The sequence below is a fragment of the Episyrphus balteatus genome, chromosome 1 (genome assembly GCF_945859705.1).
Source record: "Episyrphus balteatus chromosome 1, idEpiBalt1.1, whole genome shotgun sequence".
NCBI classification, from domain to species: Eukaryota; Metazoa; Arthropoda; class Insecta; order Diptera; family Syrphidae; genus Episyrphus; species Episyrphus balteatus.
In genome coordinates this window covers 93,884,769-93,901,632 of record NC_079134.1, presented here as the reverse complement: position 1 = coordinate 93,901,632, position 16,864 = coordinate 93,884,769, and the positions used below count along the sequence as shown (strand labels likewise).

Below are 16,864 nucleotides of genomic sequence, written 5' to 3'. Positions count from 1 at the left end.
CTCGTGTGAACGTAAGTCACAGGCGACTAAAGTGACAATCCCCATAGAAAAATCCTAGTCGACCGACATATCGTGCGGCTAAAATCGACTCGTGAAAAGTGGGCATAACGAAAAAATATCATCAAGGATTCTGTCAAAGTAAATAAAAATGAATTAAATTAAAGTCAAGAAAAAATATCAGAAAATACGTTTTTGAACAAAAAAAAAAAAAAAAATCAAAACGTCAACGCCAGGAAAACTCTCCACATAATCCGGAAAGCTGTGTACTGAAAAACTGAAAGCATATTGGAATTTTTATTTCTTTGATAAAATTTTATTTCAGCTTCGTGTTAGGCTCAAACTTAAAATTTCGTTCTGCTATTTGAAAAGTGAAAATTCTACTAGTTAATTTTATTTCACCTCTTTTTCGCTGCAGCAGCCTGCTAGACTTCGTAATAATAAGCTTTCAAATAAGATAAGATTCGTTTTTTGACTTTTTTTAATTTGTTACGCTTTTTTCCCATTTGTTACTCTTTTTGAAAAATTTTGTTACTTTTCTAAAAAAGCCTGCGGCAACACTGGTATATGTTTGAAAATCTACGAGGCCACAAACGTAATCCCTATTCAAGTATAATGGTGGAAAATATTCGGCTGATAGATAGGAAGTTTCCCCGCTTAGTGTAAGTGTTAATGCCATGACGATGAGCTAAACAATGAACATTTTTTTCAAAAATAATCTTTATTTATTAGAAGTAACAATCATATAAGAATTTCAAACATAAATGACCACAATAAAACGTATTGAAATCTTGGTACTTAGTATAACTGTATTTGATATTTAAACCTAAATAATGTATTATTTCAATAGGAGGTTGAAGATTCCCAAAACTATCCAAGTATTCAATTAGTTTGCCTTTTTTACAATATGCTACCCAATGTGTTCCTGGTCCTTTTAAAGAATCTAGATTAACGAGTCCACATTCATTTTTCCATGGCTTATACCGGGGTAAATTATCTCGCATAAAAACGCCACGAAAATGAGGAATATTCATTTTTGCTAAATGAATGATATCCAATTCATTTAATGCAAGTTTGGGTGGCGAATCTAAAAGTTTTTTGGCTGTACATGTAAAAATAATCCAAGACCCTTCTTATAAGGTTTTAGATGTAGTCCATTACCCATTGCAATAGATTCCATTTTTGTATTATGACGTTTCTTTTCTTCTAGATCTTTTTTAGCATTAAAAGCCTCATCCACAGATTTAGCTATACCTGCAGCACCTCCAGATAATGCACCTAGTGCTGAAAGTCCTGCAAACAGAGGTACAAGGAATGGTACTACTCCACCTGATTTAGGTACAGATATAACTCTTGGTGTCTTAATCAGAGATACCCAAAAGAGATGAGAAACTGCTGACGTCATACGGGTTTGCCTACAAGCTGCTTTAGACATTTTTGGATAAATATGCGTGAAAAAATATACATTTTTGGCTAAGTATGCGTGAAAAATCGTACATTTTTGCTTAGGTGTGCGTAAAAACACCGTGGCTACACTATGTGTGTTTTTCACATTTATTCACGAATACAAAAGAGATTACAACAACACGAAATAAACAAATGGGTTTTGGGGGGTAAAACGTACGAAAGTTTCCCATCTCCTTTTGGTATCTCTGGTCTTAATATTTCTGTTTCTCTTAATTATTCTCTTAGCCGCTGACAAAGCTATTTTAATAGCTTTGTTTAAATTGTGGGGTTTTTTTAGTCATAACAATTTTCCCCACATTTTTAATTGATTTGTTAAATGTGAGCTTACACTGGCTCTTTTTACACCCGTTACACCCATTCCAAACTTTACTTTTGCTTTCATCAAGTTGGTGACTAATAATGCGTTTGCTCGTTCTCTTAGACCTGCGTCTTTTGGTTTAACTCTTTGCCAGGCTTTTTCAGCTAAAATTTTATCTGCTATATGTCGTTCAGGAGTATTCTTTAATTTTGAATATGAAATATCATGCTGTTTACAAGCTTGATCAAGTAAGTTTATCCCTGGATCGCCTTTGGCTAAACGTTCTTCCAATTTTGTTCCAGGCCCACAGTATTGGTAACCAGGTAAATGAAGTTCAACTGATAATTTATTAATTACAGAATTTAATAAACCTTCTCCTTTCACAATTTTTCGTTGACTATTAGGTTGATTAGAAAAATCTATCATTTTATTAGGTATACAACGATGTTCGAAGGTCACTAATAATGTATTGAAATTTTTTCATTAAAACCTTGATATATATGGGAAAATCATTTAGTTTTTGTCATCATGCGATTCATAAAACAACAACATCGGCTACCAATAGAAAACATGGATATGGTTAAAAGAATTGAAACAAAAAAGCATAGCATATTATTGCCCAATAGCATAAGAGGTTTGATAACAGGTCCCTCAAATTGCGGAAAAACTAATGTAATGATGACTTTGCTTCAAAATCCAAATGGGTTGAAATTTAAAAATATATATATTTCCCGACACATTCCTAATTGAAAAAGTTCTTCAAACGAAAATAAATCAGATATTTGTTAAATGGCTTGGGTTTTCATCCAAACACAACTCATGGATTCCTAAGAAATTTAAGAAAAACTAAAACTATGTAATCTCAATAATCTCAAGGAAATAAATTATTACTTTACTGAATACAAACAAAATTGAGTTTTAGATTAATTGTAGGCATAAAAATAATATTTTTTCAAGATGCATCGACCTTCAAAAAAAAAAAAATGCAGTCATCGCCAGAAGAATCTACAAATTAATTTAACTCCAAAAAATATTCATCGCTGCAGCACGCGGCGACGGCGCCACAAATGCATTTTTCAATTGATCATATTCCGATGGGTCTGCTGCTTCGCCCTTTAATTTACACTCCAATATCGAGCTACATACAATCCAAGGCGCCAAGGCGGCCACCTCAAACAAAACACAAACCCATTAAAAACCCATTAAACAACACCGCCGTGACCTCAAACGAATTCAAGGGCATACATCCCATCCAAAATTTTCCCACGCCGTGGTCCACCAACTACTACTCAAGCTATTCAAAAATTCACACTTATGTATAACGTAACACCCCATGGGACCACAGGAAAATCACCATCTGAACTGTTACTCAACAGAATGATCCGGGATAAAATACCTTCTATTCAAGATATAAGTGAAGATTTCCTCGATTCAGAAGCACGAGATCTAGATATAGCAAACAACGAAAAAGAGAAACAGATAGCCGACAGAAGACGATGTGCAAATGTTAGTGACATTAAAGTTGGAGACAAGGTTCTGGTTCGCAATGAAGTTCCCCAAAATAAACTTTCGACAGCATTTGACTTAACAGTGTACGAAGTTGTGGACCGTACATCCAATGAAGTGGTAGTACGAGATTCAAATGGAAAAGTGTGTAGATTGTAGAAGAAACATCAATCACGTTAAGAAAATACCTGAAGACCTTCATGAGTAACAGACAGAAAAAGAAGATACTAATGAATCATATTCCGTCCCAGAAACATCATCCTACGTAGAAAATGATAGACAAAGAGATCCAGGAAATTCAAAGTTAATATTGAAACTTAAAAATATAGAAGGAATCTGGCGATATTTGTATAATTAATTTTAGATTTATTGAAAAATATGTTTTTGTTCTTTATCTGAAAGCTGATTCAAGCAAATCAATAATTTATTAAAAATAAACTAAAATATTTTAATTTGAAGCATTTAGAGATTATTACATTAATCATGATATAAGCTTTTTTCGAAATAACGACGAAAATGTTTTTTTTTTTTAACAACAAGAATTTGACTTTAAATGGCTGCCATTTTGTATTTGCTCACTCAAATTCAATAAAATTACATACAACGATAGAAAATATTATAAGGAAGAGAATGTATGTTTATTTTTTGGTCTACAACAATCTGGAGCAAAGATATTAGCTTAGAAGTAAAATATCCCAAAAAATGCATTTTTGTGAATAACTCCGCTAAAAAGAATGATCAGGTGGTGAGAAATTGGGTTTAAGCCTTTTAAATATACCGCTATCGATCCATGAAATAAAAACTGACAGTGCCTCTGTGCGCAAGGTCAAATAACGCTTTCACTGGACTATATGAGTGGTTGGAAAATTTAGGATAAATGGTATATGAAAGGGAAAAAATAAATTACCCACAAACAAATTGGGGGAAAGGGGGTGGGTGGGCGAAAAAGTGGGGTCGGTGTCAAAAATCCTGGTTTTTTACGATTTCTGTCAAAAGTAGACCTATCGAAAAAAGTTAAATGCAAAATTTGTAGATAGCAACTTTTACTCAAACCATTTTTTTATATAACCTCAAAAATATTGAAAAAATTCAAAAGTACGATTTTATGATTTTTTATTTTTATCTTTCAGAAAAATGATTGGATTTTTACAAAACTTGGTTAAAAATTACCCTTTTTATGTTTTCTTTCTATTAATACTGTTTTTTGAGCAAAAAGTTAATTTTTGGATTTTTGACGAATTTAATTTGAAAAATAGCCTATCTTTCAATCAAAAAAGTTACCGACAAAATTTTTGATTTTTGAAAAGTTTGAAATGCAGTTATTTAGATTAAAACCTTTTATTTAAGATTGTGTGGAAAAACTATACTTTTGTTTAAGAAAATATTGAGAAAAATTGAAAAAAAACGATTTTGAGATCGATTTTTCCGTAAATGACAGTAATATAGGCTAGAAATAATTTTCCATAGAAACCAAATTATACTTTTCTAATGGCTTTTGAGCTTCTTAATTTGAATCTAGAATTATAATAGCTCTAACGTGCAAAGTTTTTGAGATATTGAATTTTGAACGTCCAAAACACAATTTTTGTGATGTTTTGGCATGGTAATATCTCAAAAACGTGATGTGATAGAATTTTTCTGACTTCAGCGCACAAAAAACAATTAGAAAAATATACTTTGATTTCTATAAAAAAAAACTTTTTGACTAGTGAAATCGAACAGGGCAGAAAAATCGAAGGCCTTGGTCGATTTCACTAGCCAAAAAGTTTTTTTATAAAAATCAAAATATATTTTTCTAATGTTTTTTTGTATTTTTCGCTCAAAAAAACATTGAAAGAAGATAGAAAACATAACAAAGTAATTTTTAACCAAGTTTTGTTAAAATCCCATAATTTTTGTAAATGATAAAAATGAAAACTCAAAAAATCGTATTTTTGCATTTTTTTCAATATTTTTGAGTTTATATAAAAAAATGGTTTGAGTAAAAGTTGTAGAAATTTTTACTATCTACAACTTTTGTATTCAACTTTTTTAGGAGGTCTACATTTGCCAGAAATCGTAAAGAACCACGATTTTTCACACCCACCCCACTTTTTCGCCCACCCACCCCCTTCCCCCAATTTGTTTGTGGGCAATTTATGTTCCCCTTTCATATACCATTTATCCAAAATTTTCAACCACCCTTACGCTGCTAATAATTTTTTCAACTTTTGCCCTCTGAAAACCGGATTGGCACTGGCCCGCAGGTTGGTCCATAAGTAAATACACTCAAGAAATAAAAAAAAATCCTCACAATTTAAAGAAAAAACAACAAAAAGACGAACAGACCAAGAAGTTAAAAAAAAAAGAAAACACAACAAGCAACTTGACAATACAATACAAATAAGAAGCAACATAGTACTGAGTACTATTCTGAGTATTATTCACGCTAATTTGATCGAACTGGGACGTAGTGGTACGTCCCATGGAATTGAAAAATGGTAATTTTTTTTCCTCTGCGTGCGACATCTATGACACTATAATATCTTTGCAAATAGGGAATGAAACAGATAGATTTAAACCAATAACTGTTAAAAAAGAAAACCACAATTAAACGAAAGGAATTTTTAAAACGTTTAAGTGGAGTTCTGCCAACTTTAAAATAAAATTTTAAATGTTTCTATGAAAAAAGTGACGATGCTAAGGTATGCACATACTTTTTTGAGCTGAAAATTGGGCAATCGTTAATAGTTCCAAAATCGGGAGAAATTCAAAAAATCGGGGAATCTGGCAACGCTGGCGCCAAGAAATGAAAAAAAATTAGATTAAAGTATTGCGTAAATAAAGAAGGAAGATTTAAAACTATCTCAAGCCAGTCTAGAAAAGTGCTCTAAGCATGTAGGATCAAGAAATCTTCTGTGTTCAGCTTCAGACCTTGACTTCACATGATTGGGTAGATCATTCTGGAGTTGGACATCGAAAATGAAGAATTGTCTACTTGAAGTTAAGCAGGTGTATATTGGGACCGTAGCACTGTACAGGGTGATTCAGGAGTAATGTGCCAAAAAGCTGGAGCGTGTAGGTTGGGTCGAGACAAGAAAAAAATCGTATGGGAGAGGGGGGGGTCTATTCCCCTTCGTTTAGCGGGGAGGGGCAATTTAAAAAAAAATTGACTTAATTTACTTTTTTGTAAAGCCAAAAACCTAGTCTTTTACAAACATTTTTAATAAAGCAATTTTATGGTAGTTTTTGAAAAAATAATTTTCAAAATCAAAATTTTGAAAAAAAAAACAATTGAAAAAAAAATTTCAAACTAATTTTTCTCAAAATTTTATGTAATTAAGTACTAATTAAGTTTTAAAAATTCGATGCTCTTTTTTTTTGTTTTTAAACAAAAACATAAAACCGGATTCCAAAATATCTTGTCATTTTCGAGAAATTAACAAAAAACCAAAACGACTTTTTTCTAAAAAACCTCTTTATTTTCTGTTTTCACGTAGCTGGACCTGTCGATAAGTTAATTTATGAAACATTTACCATTCGTCAATTATTTTTTAAACATTCAGCCTTTAATAAGGATACAATAAAGTGATACAGTATTGGATTAACCCTAAATTGATCAACTTTTTTCATTGATAACAGCAGAACATTTACCTGAGAATTTTTCTTACTATGCCTGGGGTGTTCGACGCTCATGGATTCTTGCTTTAAGAGCCTTAAGGCAATAAAATCACAATTATTTAAATGAAAATAATAATGTACATCCAAAAGATAAATCGATGACAAGAAAAGGTAAATACGAAAAAATGTTATCTATTGATAACTGATTGATTCTCTTGAAACCTTTAAAAATCAAAGAATATGATTAAAAAAGTTCTTTTTTTTTTAATTGGTTGCACAAGTATTATTTCATTATTTTTCATTAAAATAAAACAATTTTATTGCGTTGAAACTCTTAAAGCTAAAACTAGGTTTTTGGCTTTACAAAAAAGTATAGCACGTTGTTGTAGTGTAGGTGTAACCGTTGATTTTTAATAATTTTTTTTCCAAATTAAGTCAATTTTTTTTTTAATTGCCCCTCCCCGCTAAACGAAGGGGAATAGACCCCCCTCCCATAAGATTTTTTTCTTGTCCCGACCCAACCTACACGCTCCAGCTTTTTGGCACATTACTCCTGAATCACCCTGTATAACGATTAGAAGAACAGAAAGTAATTTTTTCATGCAAATACCCAGGCCCGTTTTTATGTATAATTATAAAAAGTAAAGAACAACATCGATATTTAAAGAAAGCGTCCAACTTTAAGCTTCTGATGGGACTGGGAATCAGGATTGGCAAATAACTCACAACCATAGGAGAGGATAGGGATTAAAGGTAATTTTACTAATTTTAACTTAACATTTGTAGGATAAATTGTTTTTGTTATGTACTACTAAATATGGAGTGGGACATGAAGTGGATATACAGCCCTATTCTGCTATCCATCGGGGGGGAAAATCGCTAAATATTCACCAATTACCATTCTGCTATTCATCGGGGGGAATCCAAACTCACGTCGGTAATATCGGTAATGTTGTTCAGTATTCCACTAATCACGTGAATGAACTTGCTCCATATATTTGCAATCCGCATAAAAAATGTTGCGGATCTGTCACTTTTGTTTGTAAAAATAAATTCACCATCGTTGAAATTAAGCAAAATGCCACTTTTCATAAATTTTTAATTATTTCTTAACATTTAATCGGCTGCTTTTATTTTTTCTATGCAAATAAACACAAACAAAAAATTTTTTTTTCCTTTCAATTTACTTCGTCGCCATTTTTTTTTTTTTATTTGACGTTCACCTGGACGTCAAATTGAGGGATGATAATGCAGTTTACCCGATGGATAGCAGGATGGCAAGGTAGAGTTAAAGTGAACCGAATGTGTGAATCGGATCTGAGATTCACGGGAACAGCAGAATAGGGCTGATAGAGAATTTACAGTTGCGGTCATGAAGATTAATATTGTCGTCTGCAACAATATCACTATCTTTTTTTAATTACATGTTACGAACTTCTTTCCATAAAAACTTAGATGAGCGATCTGCTTTGAAGCTTGGTTACCAAATTTCGGTATGAATTAAAAGTCTGAAGCATTTCTGTGCTACGAAAACATTTCAAGCGACGGACGATACAAGTAGCTCTTCGCTTTATGGCAGTTAAAATAGTGTTTGAAAGCCAAGGGCAATCAGGTAATTTTAAATGCCGAGTTTTAATCGCAACATGTCTTTCAAACAGGTAAGTGATAGACTTTGTCAAGAAATCAGTTCGTCTGTTAATGTCTGGTTCAGAAAGTAATAAATTCTAGTCCATGGTAGAACAATCTCTAAATAGACATTCAATATTAACACTTCAGAGACAATGATATTGTATGTATTTGTCGACTTGAATCGCTATTAATTTGAAGATCAAATGTAGCAAAGATTAGATCTTGATATAAAAATACTGGAACAGATAAATGACTATAAGATTATTAAGATTTAACAAGATTCGTATCACTTACTAAAAATACTTTTACTCCTTTTTCTGGAGTGATGGAACATAATGAGAGTAATTTTTTTTTTAGTTGCGTGTGTGACAAGATAAAAATGGCTCATTATTCCTTGAAGAAAATAGTAAAAAAATTAATAACATAACAAGCATAATAAGCGTTCGTTGATAAGTCAAACAAACGTCTAAAGAGTCATAACATTTTTTACCGAAGACTCACGGGTCACGGTAAAAAATCTTCCTTCACTTTTCACCCGAACTTTATTCCTCCCTTCCTCTTATGTGCGTCTCGCGCTTTGCGTCTTCGTAAAGAAGAGGACTTAGTTTTGCTTTTGGTATTTTTTCATTATGCTTCTGATCGGTTTTTTTAGCCCCATTGACACACACCCTTAGTTTGATTTTAAAATTGTAAAATAAAAATATCCCATCATTGCAGAAAAAAATGGATTTTTTTTTATCTGGCACAGGATTTTTATTTATTGATGAAGAACACTGTCTGAAAATTCCTTTATTCGGTTTTCTATTTCATTTTGGAAAAATTAAAGAATTACAGTACATAACGCTTATAAGAAACTCAAAAATTTTGCACAATATTTGTTTCTTTTAACCGAGTGTTTCTTATATTCTTAGAACGGATATAAGAAACAAGTTTCTTATAGGGATATATGAGAAGTTACATAGATTTCGTATGGTTGAAATTTTGACAGTTGTCAAAATCGACGGAAAAGCGTGATTGTGTTTCTGCTTTTAAATAACACATCATAGTTGAATGTAGACATCGGGTCCGGTTAGATTCTTTAAATCTGCAATGTTATGAATCAGAGTAGGAGTTTGATTGTTGGCAGAGCATACATAAATTTGTCCATTGTAGGTATGAACTGAAGACAAGAGAGATTTTTGTTTTAGTCGAAGAGAATGTCGCTGCAGTTGATAATAATTGGTTTTAGTTAGCCTATCGTTTATATAAAATTTGTTCGAAGAATCGAAGCCAACATCGGAGAGAAGTAGCGGTGATTTATTATTCTTGCAGAAACTTGCATTCGCTCGCATTAATTTTATAATTTTGTAGACTTTTTAGATTCTAAACTCTTATAAGAAACGAAAATTTTTCCCCAAGTTTAAAAAATTAATAAAATTTATGTCAGCTCTTAAGACACCTTTCTCCCACATAACTCAACCCCTCAATAAAAACACCCTTACACCAAAAATATTTTTTGAAATTTTATGAATCCTTAGTCCCTGATTTATCTTAAACCTTTATCCAGAATTTCATCAATGTATCTTGTTTTTCACCATGGCACAGTGGGTCCCGCCATAGGTCAAAAATAAAAAAAGTAAATGTCAGTTTTCTTAAATCCAATGATTAAACAACGTTCTACAATCTCCCATCGAACCAAAACCAAAAAAAGTTTGACGGTTACCCCTTCTTTCATTTCTAAATAGCCATTCAAAGTCGGTATATAAAAAAGGTACAGTTTTCTTATCGCTGCAGTTATAAGGTGTGAACTTGCGATAGTGATAGCGGGTGTTAAGAAATTGTGAACAGTATTAAATTGTTATGGATATTAAACAAGAAGGTTAATACTTCCTAAAAACATAGATTATATTGTTAAATAACATTAAGGCTAATTGTAATGGGGCTCATTAGCGAAGCAATTTTAATCATTTTTATTTAGCTTAGTTTTTATTAAATTGGAGATTTAGTTGGTTTGCCTTCGAGTGCCCTCTACAATTTTAGTTCTCAAATGAAGAATACTGTCCTACCTTTCGAAATGATAGCGCCGTTTTTTCCCCTTTTCGAGTAATACAAGTTTAAATGACGTTACACGGAGAAAAAAAGTTACAACGTAAAACTAAAAAAATTCCTTTTGCACTATTACTTTTATAAGAGACTGAACTAGAGGGTAAGGGTAAGGTGCTCGACTGACAGTCAGGTTCCATTTCCGGCATTAACAATTTTTTTTTAAATAAAAAAAAAAACTTTTTTTAAACTTTTTTTATTTTTCTTCAAAATAACGAAAAATTTGAAAAACTGACTTGATGCATTTTTTTGCACTAATAAATCATATTAAGAAATAAAGGTATTTAAACTCTCTACATAGTGGTCACAGAAATTTAATAATTCTAAAATTCTATAAAATATGGACTTTCAAAATCTTCTGTTTTTGGTCTTTTTGAGCCTTTTTTCTTTAACTGCAAGAAGCTTAATTTAAGTGAGTTTTACCAAACTGGAAGTTTTAAACTGCCCTTCACCAACTAATATTAATTTATATTTAAATATGGCCATAGTTAAACAATTTAAGCAAATTAAACAAAAAAAAAAAATAAGCAGATCGTTTTTCAAAAAAAAGTGAAAAAAAACGAAAACGATTCAAAACAAAAATATAAGAACAAAATTATACTAACCTATTTAATGACATAGGTAGTACATTCCTATATATTAGGGTGGTCCTTATTTGGGACATGCAGTTGTATAGCCGCCATCGGGTTGGAAATACTGAGAAAAATTTCCCCATTTTTTAGATTTTTATTTGATTTGATAAACCTTCATTTCCTTTGATTTTTTTAGGTAATTTTCTAATTTTATATGGGCTTTTGCAGATTGTACCGGGAGACTAGGCAGTTGAATTCGCAAAAATTAGAGAATTTTTTTCGCTAAAATTGATGGCCAATCACCGGAATTTCGGCAAAAAGAAATAAAGGACCACCTATATATAAATAGATACAGTGTAGTAGTTGTCAAGAGTGTTCTTGTTCTCCAATGCAAATGTTGACTAGGTACATACAGAACCTGGACCTTAGTTAAATTTTGTTTTGTTTAGAGCGTTGATTTAATGTTGAAAAAATTAACATGAAACTTCTTCAAAATAAAATTGAAACAACGTAAGAATTTTTTTTATTTTTTGCGGACTTAAGCTTTTGTTGCATTTTATCAATCTAATTTTCAACAGTGATATAGCACGTTGGTAAAGCATTCGCCTAATAACCCAAGAGTTGTAGGTTCGATCTCCAGCGGCTGCCCATCTTTTCTATTTTTTAATAAATTGTTGCTTTCTTTTTTAAGTTGAAACAACTTTGATTTAAAGATGTTTTATAACGGTAAGCCACTTTAAACTAACGATGTTCTACTTTGATTTTAAAATTTTCGTCTTCAACGCAAAATCAATCCGAAAAATTGTAGGAAACCTCTCATTTGTCAACTTTATTTTTTTTGTGCCTTAGATGTGAATAGTTACTAGAACTAGAACATCGTTGGTCATTGTTAGTGTTCTATGTGTGCTGTGTATGTATATTAAATAGTTTGAGAAGCTGTGGTTAGGTATATTTCAGCTTTGTGGAACCTAAGCAAAAAAATATACATCAATACAAAAAATGTTGCATACATGTAGGAGCAATCAGTAAGCTCGACTTGGTATTATATGAAATCTTTCCAGGATATTCTACATCTCTCCAAAACTGCTAAGGGTTGTTTTTTTTTAGAGTTGTTTTGTATTAGGTAGTTTAAAAAAAAAAAAGAATTATGAAAGAAAAAAAAAATTAAAAAAATATTAAAAAATACAAAAAAAGACATTGGTGCTCGCACCGGTACTCGAACCAGGGGGTCTGAGATGTGTTCGGCATCTCTATCCACTGGACTACGAGGCACCTAGAATCAACTTGGTCGTAATAAAAGCTTATAGCAGTTTTGGGTATGTTAGGTTGAACAAAAATATATAGAAAAAAGGGAAAAACAAAAAAAAAAAAAAACAAAAATTAATGTTCAAGGACAAATTTTCTTATAAATTTTTCGAAATTCGAAATTTTACAAAAAAAAAATTCACATATACATTTAAATATAATATCAAAAAAAATCTTAAGATCGATGAATTTTGACCAAAAATGATTAGAAATATTACACATATTTTTGAAAAATTCAGAAATGAATTTTAAGATATTATTTGTATTTTTGTGGTCAAAAACCATTGAATAAATGTCTAAACGGAAACCCAAATATTTCGTCCATGATTGTTTTGAGAGTGTATGTGTGAGGGAACCTGTGAGTCTACTCAAGGGTATAAATAGTTCCAAGAAAATCACAATCTTTCCTTTTTTGGTGATTTTTTCGTACATTACACGTCATACGTACATATATCCGAGTCAAAGACAAAATAAGTTTTTTTTACAAGTTTTTTTTTTCAATTTCAAGTTTTTTTAAAAAAAAAGTTTAATTAAAGTTTTTTTTCAAGTTTTTTTTTTTTAATACAAATAGTTGTTATCTTAAAAAAAAAAAAAACAATACCTACTTTTGTGCGCAATACCCAATTTTTAAAAAAGGTGAGATTTTTTTAATTGAGTTGGCTTTACATTTTACCCTAATACTTGCCCTCGTGATTTTTTTTCTACCAGGTGCTCCAGGTGGAGAAAATTCTAATTGTTTTAATTAACACCTACATACCTACATTAATTTTGTGTTTTATTAAACATTACTGCTTAAAATTAAAGGTGAGACATTTTTCGTTTACTCGCTCTACGTACCTAGATACGAACATGTAAATTAATGTAATTTTTCAATCAGGTGCTCCAGAGTAAAAATCGATCGAATTCGATTCGAAACTAAAAACCCGACCATCCAATCAGACTTTTTAAAGTCTAAAAGTGCTCTTTTTGCTAAGCCGCACAATATCGCCCAAATTCAGAAAAAAAAAACTATTTGACTCGCAGCCTGAGCAAACAATAAAAAATCACCCCCAAAATCTCCATCTTGGCACCTTTATTTTATTTAAATGTGTAAAAAAAAAGTACATATTTTTATTTTTTTGATCCTGTTTAAAAATCCTGCAAGGACCAAATAAAATTAACAGCAAAAAAAAAATACAACACACACTCTCAACTCAACAATCAAAATCATCCAAACTTTCATCCTCGGAAAACATCCAGGAAAACATCTAAAATTGCACTTATAACCTAAATAAGCAATATCCAGGAAAACATCTAAAATTGCACTTATAACCTAAATAAGCAATATCCAGGAAAAACATATAAAATCATCTTCTACCTGAGCCTTTATCTCATCACGTTTCAAAAAAAAAAAAAAACTATAAAAGCTAAGTACCTAAAAATCTTTCTTTCAAGTAAAAAAATAAAAAAAAAAGTTTTATAAATCTTAAATTATTGCATATCTACTATTTGACCTTGTACATTCAATTCGTTCAAATTTCTTTTTTTCTATTTTACCCTATTTTAGTCTAGCTTTAAAATAAATAAGCAAAATCATAACAAAACAACAACAAAAACTCAATCCTGCGATGGTGTGCACATTATCAGGAGGAAATGACCAAATGTGAATTATAAACAACGAAGAACAAAAATACAATTCACCACTGTAACACATAAAAATATGCAAAATTGCAAAACAATTTGTGGGGTAAGTGAGAATATTAATTTATTGATTGAAAATTTGAACGAACGAATATAATTTAATTTAATTTAAATAATTTTTAATTGTTATACATTTAAACATAAAAGATACAAAATATTTTTAAAGTGAAAACAAGAAAGATCCGAAAGATAAGAATAATAAGATTAAAGAGAAAGATAGAAAAAAAAATAGAGAGAAAAAGAAAGAAAAAAAAAGTAAACTGAAACTTCTAATTGATCATTTTTTTTTTTGACATTACTAAGCAAGGTGTCATTGAGGCCGTGGTAACTAGGTTGGTCGCATGGACCTGCTCATAGAGTAGGAATGTGTGACACTATAGGGTGGGATAGTCCTCTGAGATCAATACATCTGGCTCTCCTCACTTTCACAAGGAAATAAAATATTTTCAGGTTGTAAAAATAATAATGGACAAATCAGCTTCTCGATATTTTTCGTACAATTTTCAACGGCATGAAAACGTAACGGCCGTCCAGTTCCCTGGCTACAAGAATCCCCCCCACCGACGAGCTAACCTTTGGCCATGCAAGCATGCCGCGCGGTTAGGGAACAGGACACCCATCCACTTTTGCTTCCATGTAGGTTTTAGAGTCCCTGTAAGCTCTGAACCCTACTGGTAGTGTATGGAGTGGGTGGTTTTCGGGGTTGAAGTTTTCTTAAATTTTCATCTCCGACTCGACAACATCTCGACAGTACGTTACAGGTGGCGCCCAACGTGGGGCCCGATTTTGTCTTGTTTTTGATAAACTTAAAAAAAAATTTATAATTTTTTTTTGATTTTTGAGTCGCATTGGTTCAATGCAAGTTGTTAGTGCTAAATTATTTTACATTCAATTCTTATTTTTTTTTCTTTTAATTTTTTTTTTTTCTCAATTTTAAATTTTTTTTATTTTTCTTAATGGCATCAGGAAAATAAATTCGAGAACTTGACCAGTAATTGGGTGAGATCCTCGATTAGTCTGCTGCAGGTATCGATTATTTCCTGGTTGATTTCATTTAATATTTTTTTTTTGCTTTTCTTAAATTGTAAATATAATTTTTTTCGGTTTCTCAGTTTGAGTAAGGATAAGATGTCCCGTAGATGGGTGTGATCCTCGTCTAGTCTGTTGCTTCGGACCTTTTCTCTCTCTGTTCCTTAAATACTTATATTTCTCTTACCTTTCAAATTAGATTCATTTTTTTTTCTTTCCTTTTTTGGTTTTATCTTTTGACCGATAGTGTGGCTGGAGCCTACTAGTTCGCTGCAAAAGATAAACTTAATTCCTTTTCTCTTTCTAATATTTAACTTTTTTTAATTAGATTCAGTTTTCATTTTCTTTAACTTACATTTTTGTTTAATCTTTTGACCGATAGCGTGGCTAAGAGCCTACTAGTTCGCTGCAAAAGATTAACTTATTTATGTTTGTTTTTTATTCATAATTTAAATTTTCATATAAGCACTACAATCTCAAATTGTCCACGTCTTCTCATAATTAGAAATCGAAGATACTGTTTACTTGTGAGTGAGTATATAACAATCGTTTTCGTCGTTCAGCTCGGGTGTATTCTCAAAACGTAGAGTCACATCCACCTACATCATGAATATTGAGTACAAAATACATTATATATTTTGTTTTGTTTCAACTAAGATTTTTAGTTGAAAATATCATTTTAAAAATACATATTTCAAAATTTAATTTTTTTTACTTTACATTTTTCTTTGGTATTTAAAAAAGAAAATATCCTTTTTTTTAAATATTTTGAAAAACTTTTTTTTGACATTTTTTTGTTTTGATTTATTTTTTATAATTTTTCTATTGATTTCATTTGTGATTTTTGATTTAATTTTTTTTTGTTTCGGTAAAGTCGCTTTCCTTTTTTTTGATTGATTTTTTTTTATTTTCGAATCGTTTTGAAAATCGTAAAAAAAAAAGAACAATATTTTTCAACTATTTTTGATATTTTTTTTTTTTATTTATTTTGTTTTCTGAATTTATTTTTTTTGATTTTTTTTGGCTTTCTAATTTTTTTTTTTTAAATTAATTTTTTTTTTGTATCTATTATTAATATTCGATTTATTTTTTTTTTAAACTTAATTATCTTCACTTAATTACAATTTTTTTTAATTGTTTCAAAAATATTTTCGGTTTATATTTTTTTTCCAATTGATTTTTTTTAAATTTTTTTTTTGATTTCGATTAAATTTTTTTCTTATTTTGTTATTATTTTGATTTTTATTATTACCTTTTTATTTTAATTTTTTTTTAATTTGATTAAAGCTTTGATTCGTTTTTTTTATTTGCATATTGGGTTTTAAATTTTCGAAAAATTAATTTTCAATTTTTTTGCAAACCAACAAATTTTCTTAATTAACTTTTTTGAGCTTCGTTTTAATTTTAAGTTTTTGTAATTCGGTTACAAGCTTTCAAAATTTGGGATCTTCTTTTTTTTTGGGTTTTTCACTTTGAGCTGTTGATTTTTTTTTTTTGACAATGTCGAGGCGTGGGCTTCCTCATAGGAAAGGCTCTTTTTATGGCCGTAATCGAAACCATAGCCAATATGGAAATTGGTCCAATAATTTTGGAAACAATACGGGGATAGGTTCAAATGTTTCAAATGCATCTGACGCAACGGGAGCATCCAATACTGGTGCTGCTGTAGGAACTGGAGCTATTCCAAAAGTTCCTCTAA

General features: G+C 30.7%; 1 protein-coding gene across 3 annotated transcripts in view; it reads left to right on the top strand.

Moving 5' to 3' along the window:
• The window catches only part of LOC129906432 (USP6 N-terminal-like protein), a 442,462-nt gene that overhangs the window by 287,091 nt on the left and 138,507 nt on the right, over window positions 1-16,864 (top strand). The window contains exon 7 of one of the 3 annotated variants that reach the window (XM_055982212.1): window positions 14,003-14,220. The exons of the other annotated variants lie outside the window; for them this stretch is intronic. Coding sequence (XP_055838187.1) covers window positions 14,003-14,007 — 5 coding nt within the window. The 3' untranslated portion in view covers window positions 14,008-14,220. Of the gene's footprint in view, window positions 1-14,002; window positions 14,221-16,864 lie in introns of those variants that run through there. 3 annotated transcript variants of the gene reach the window in all.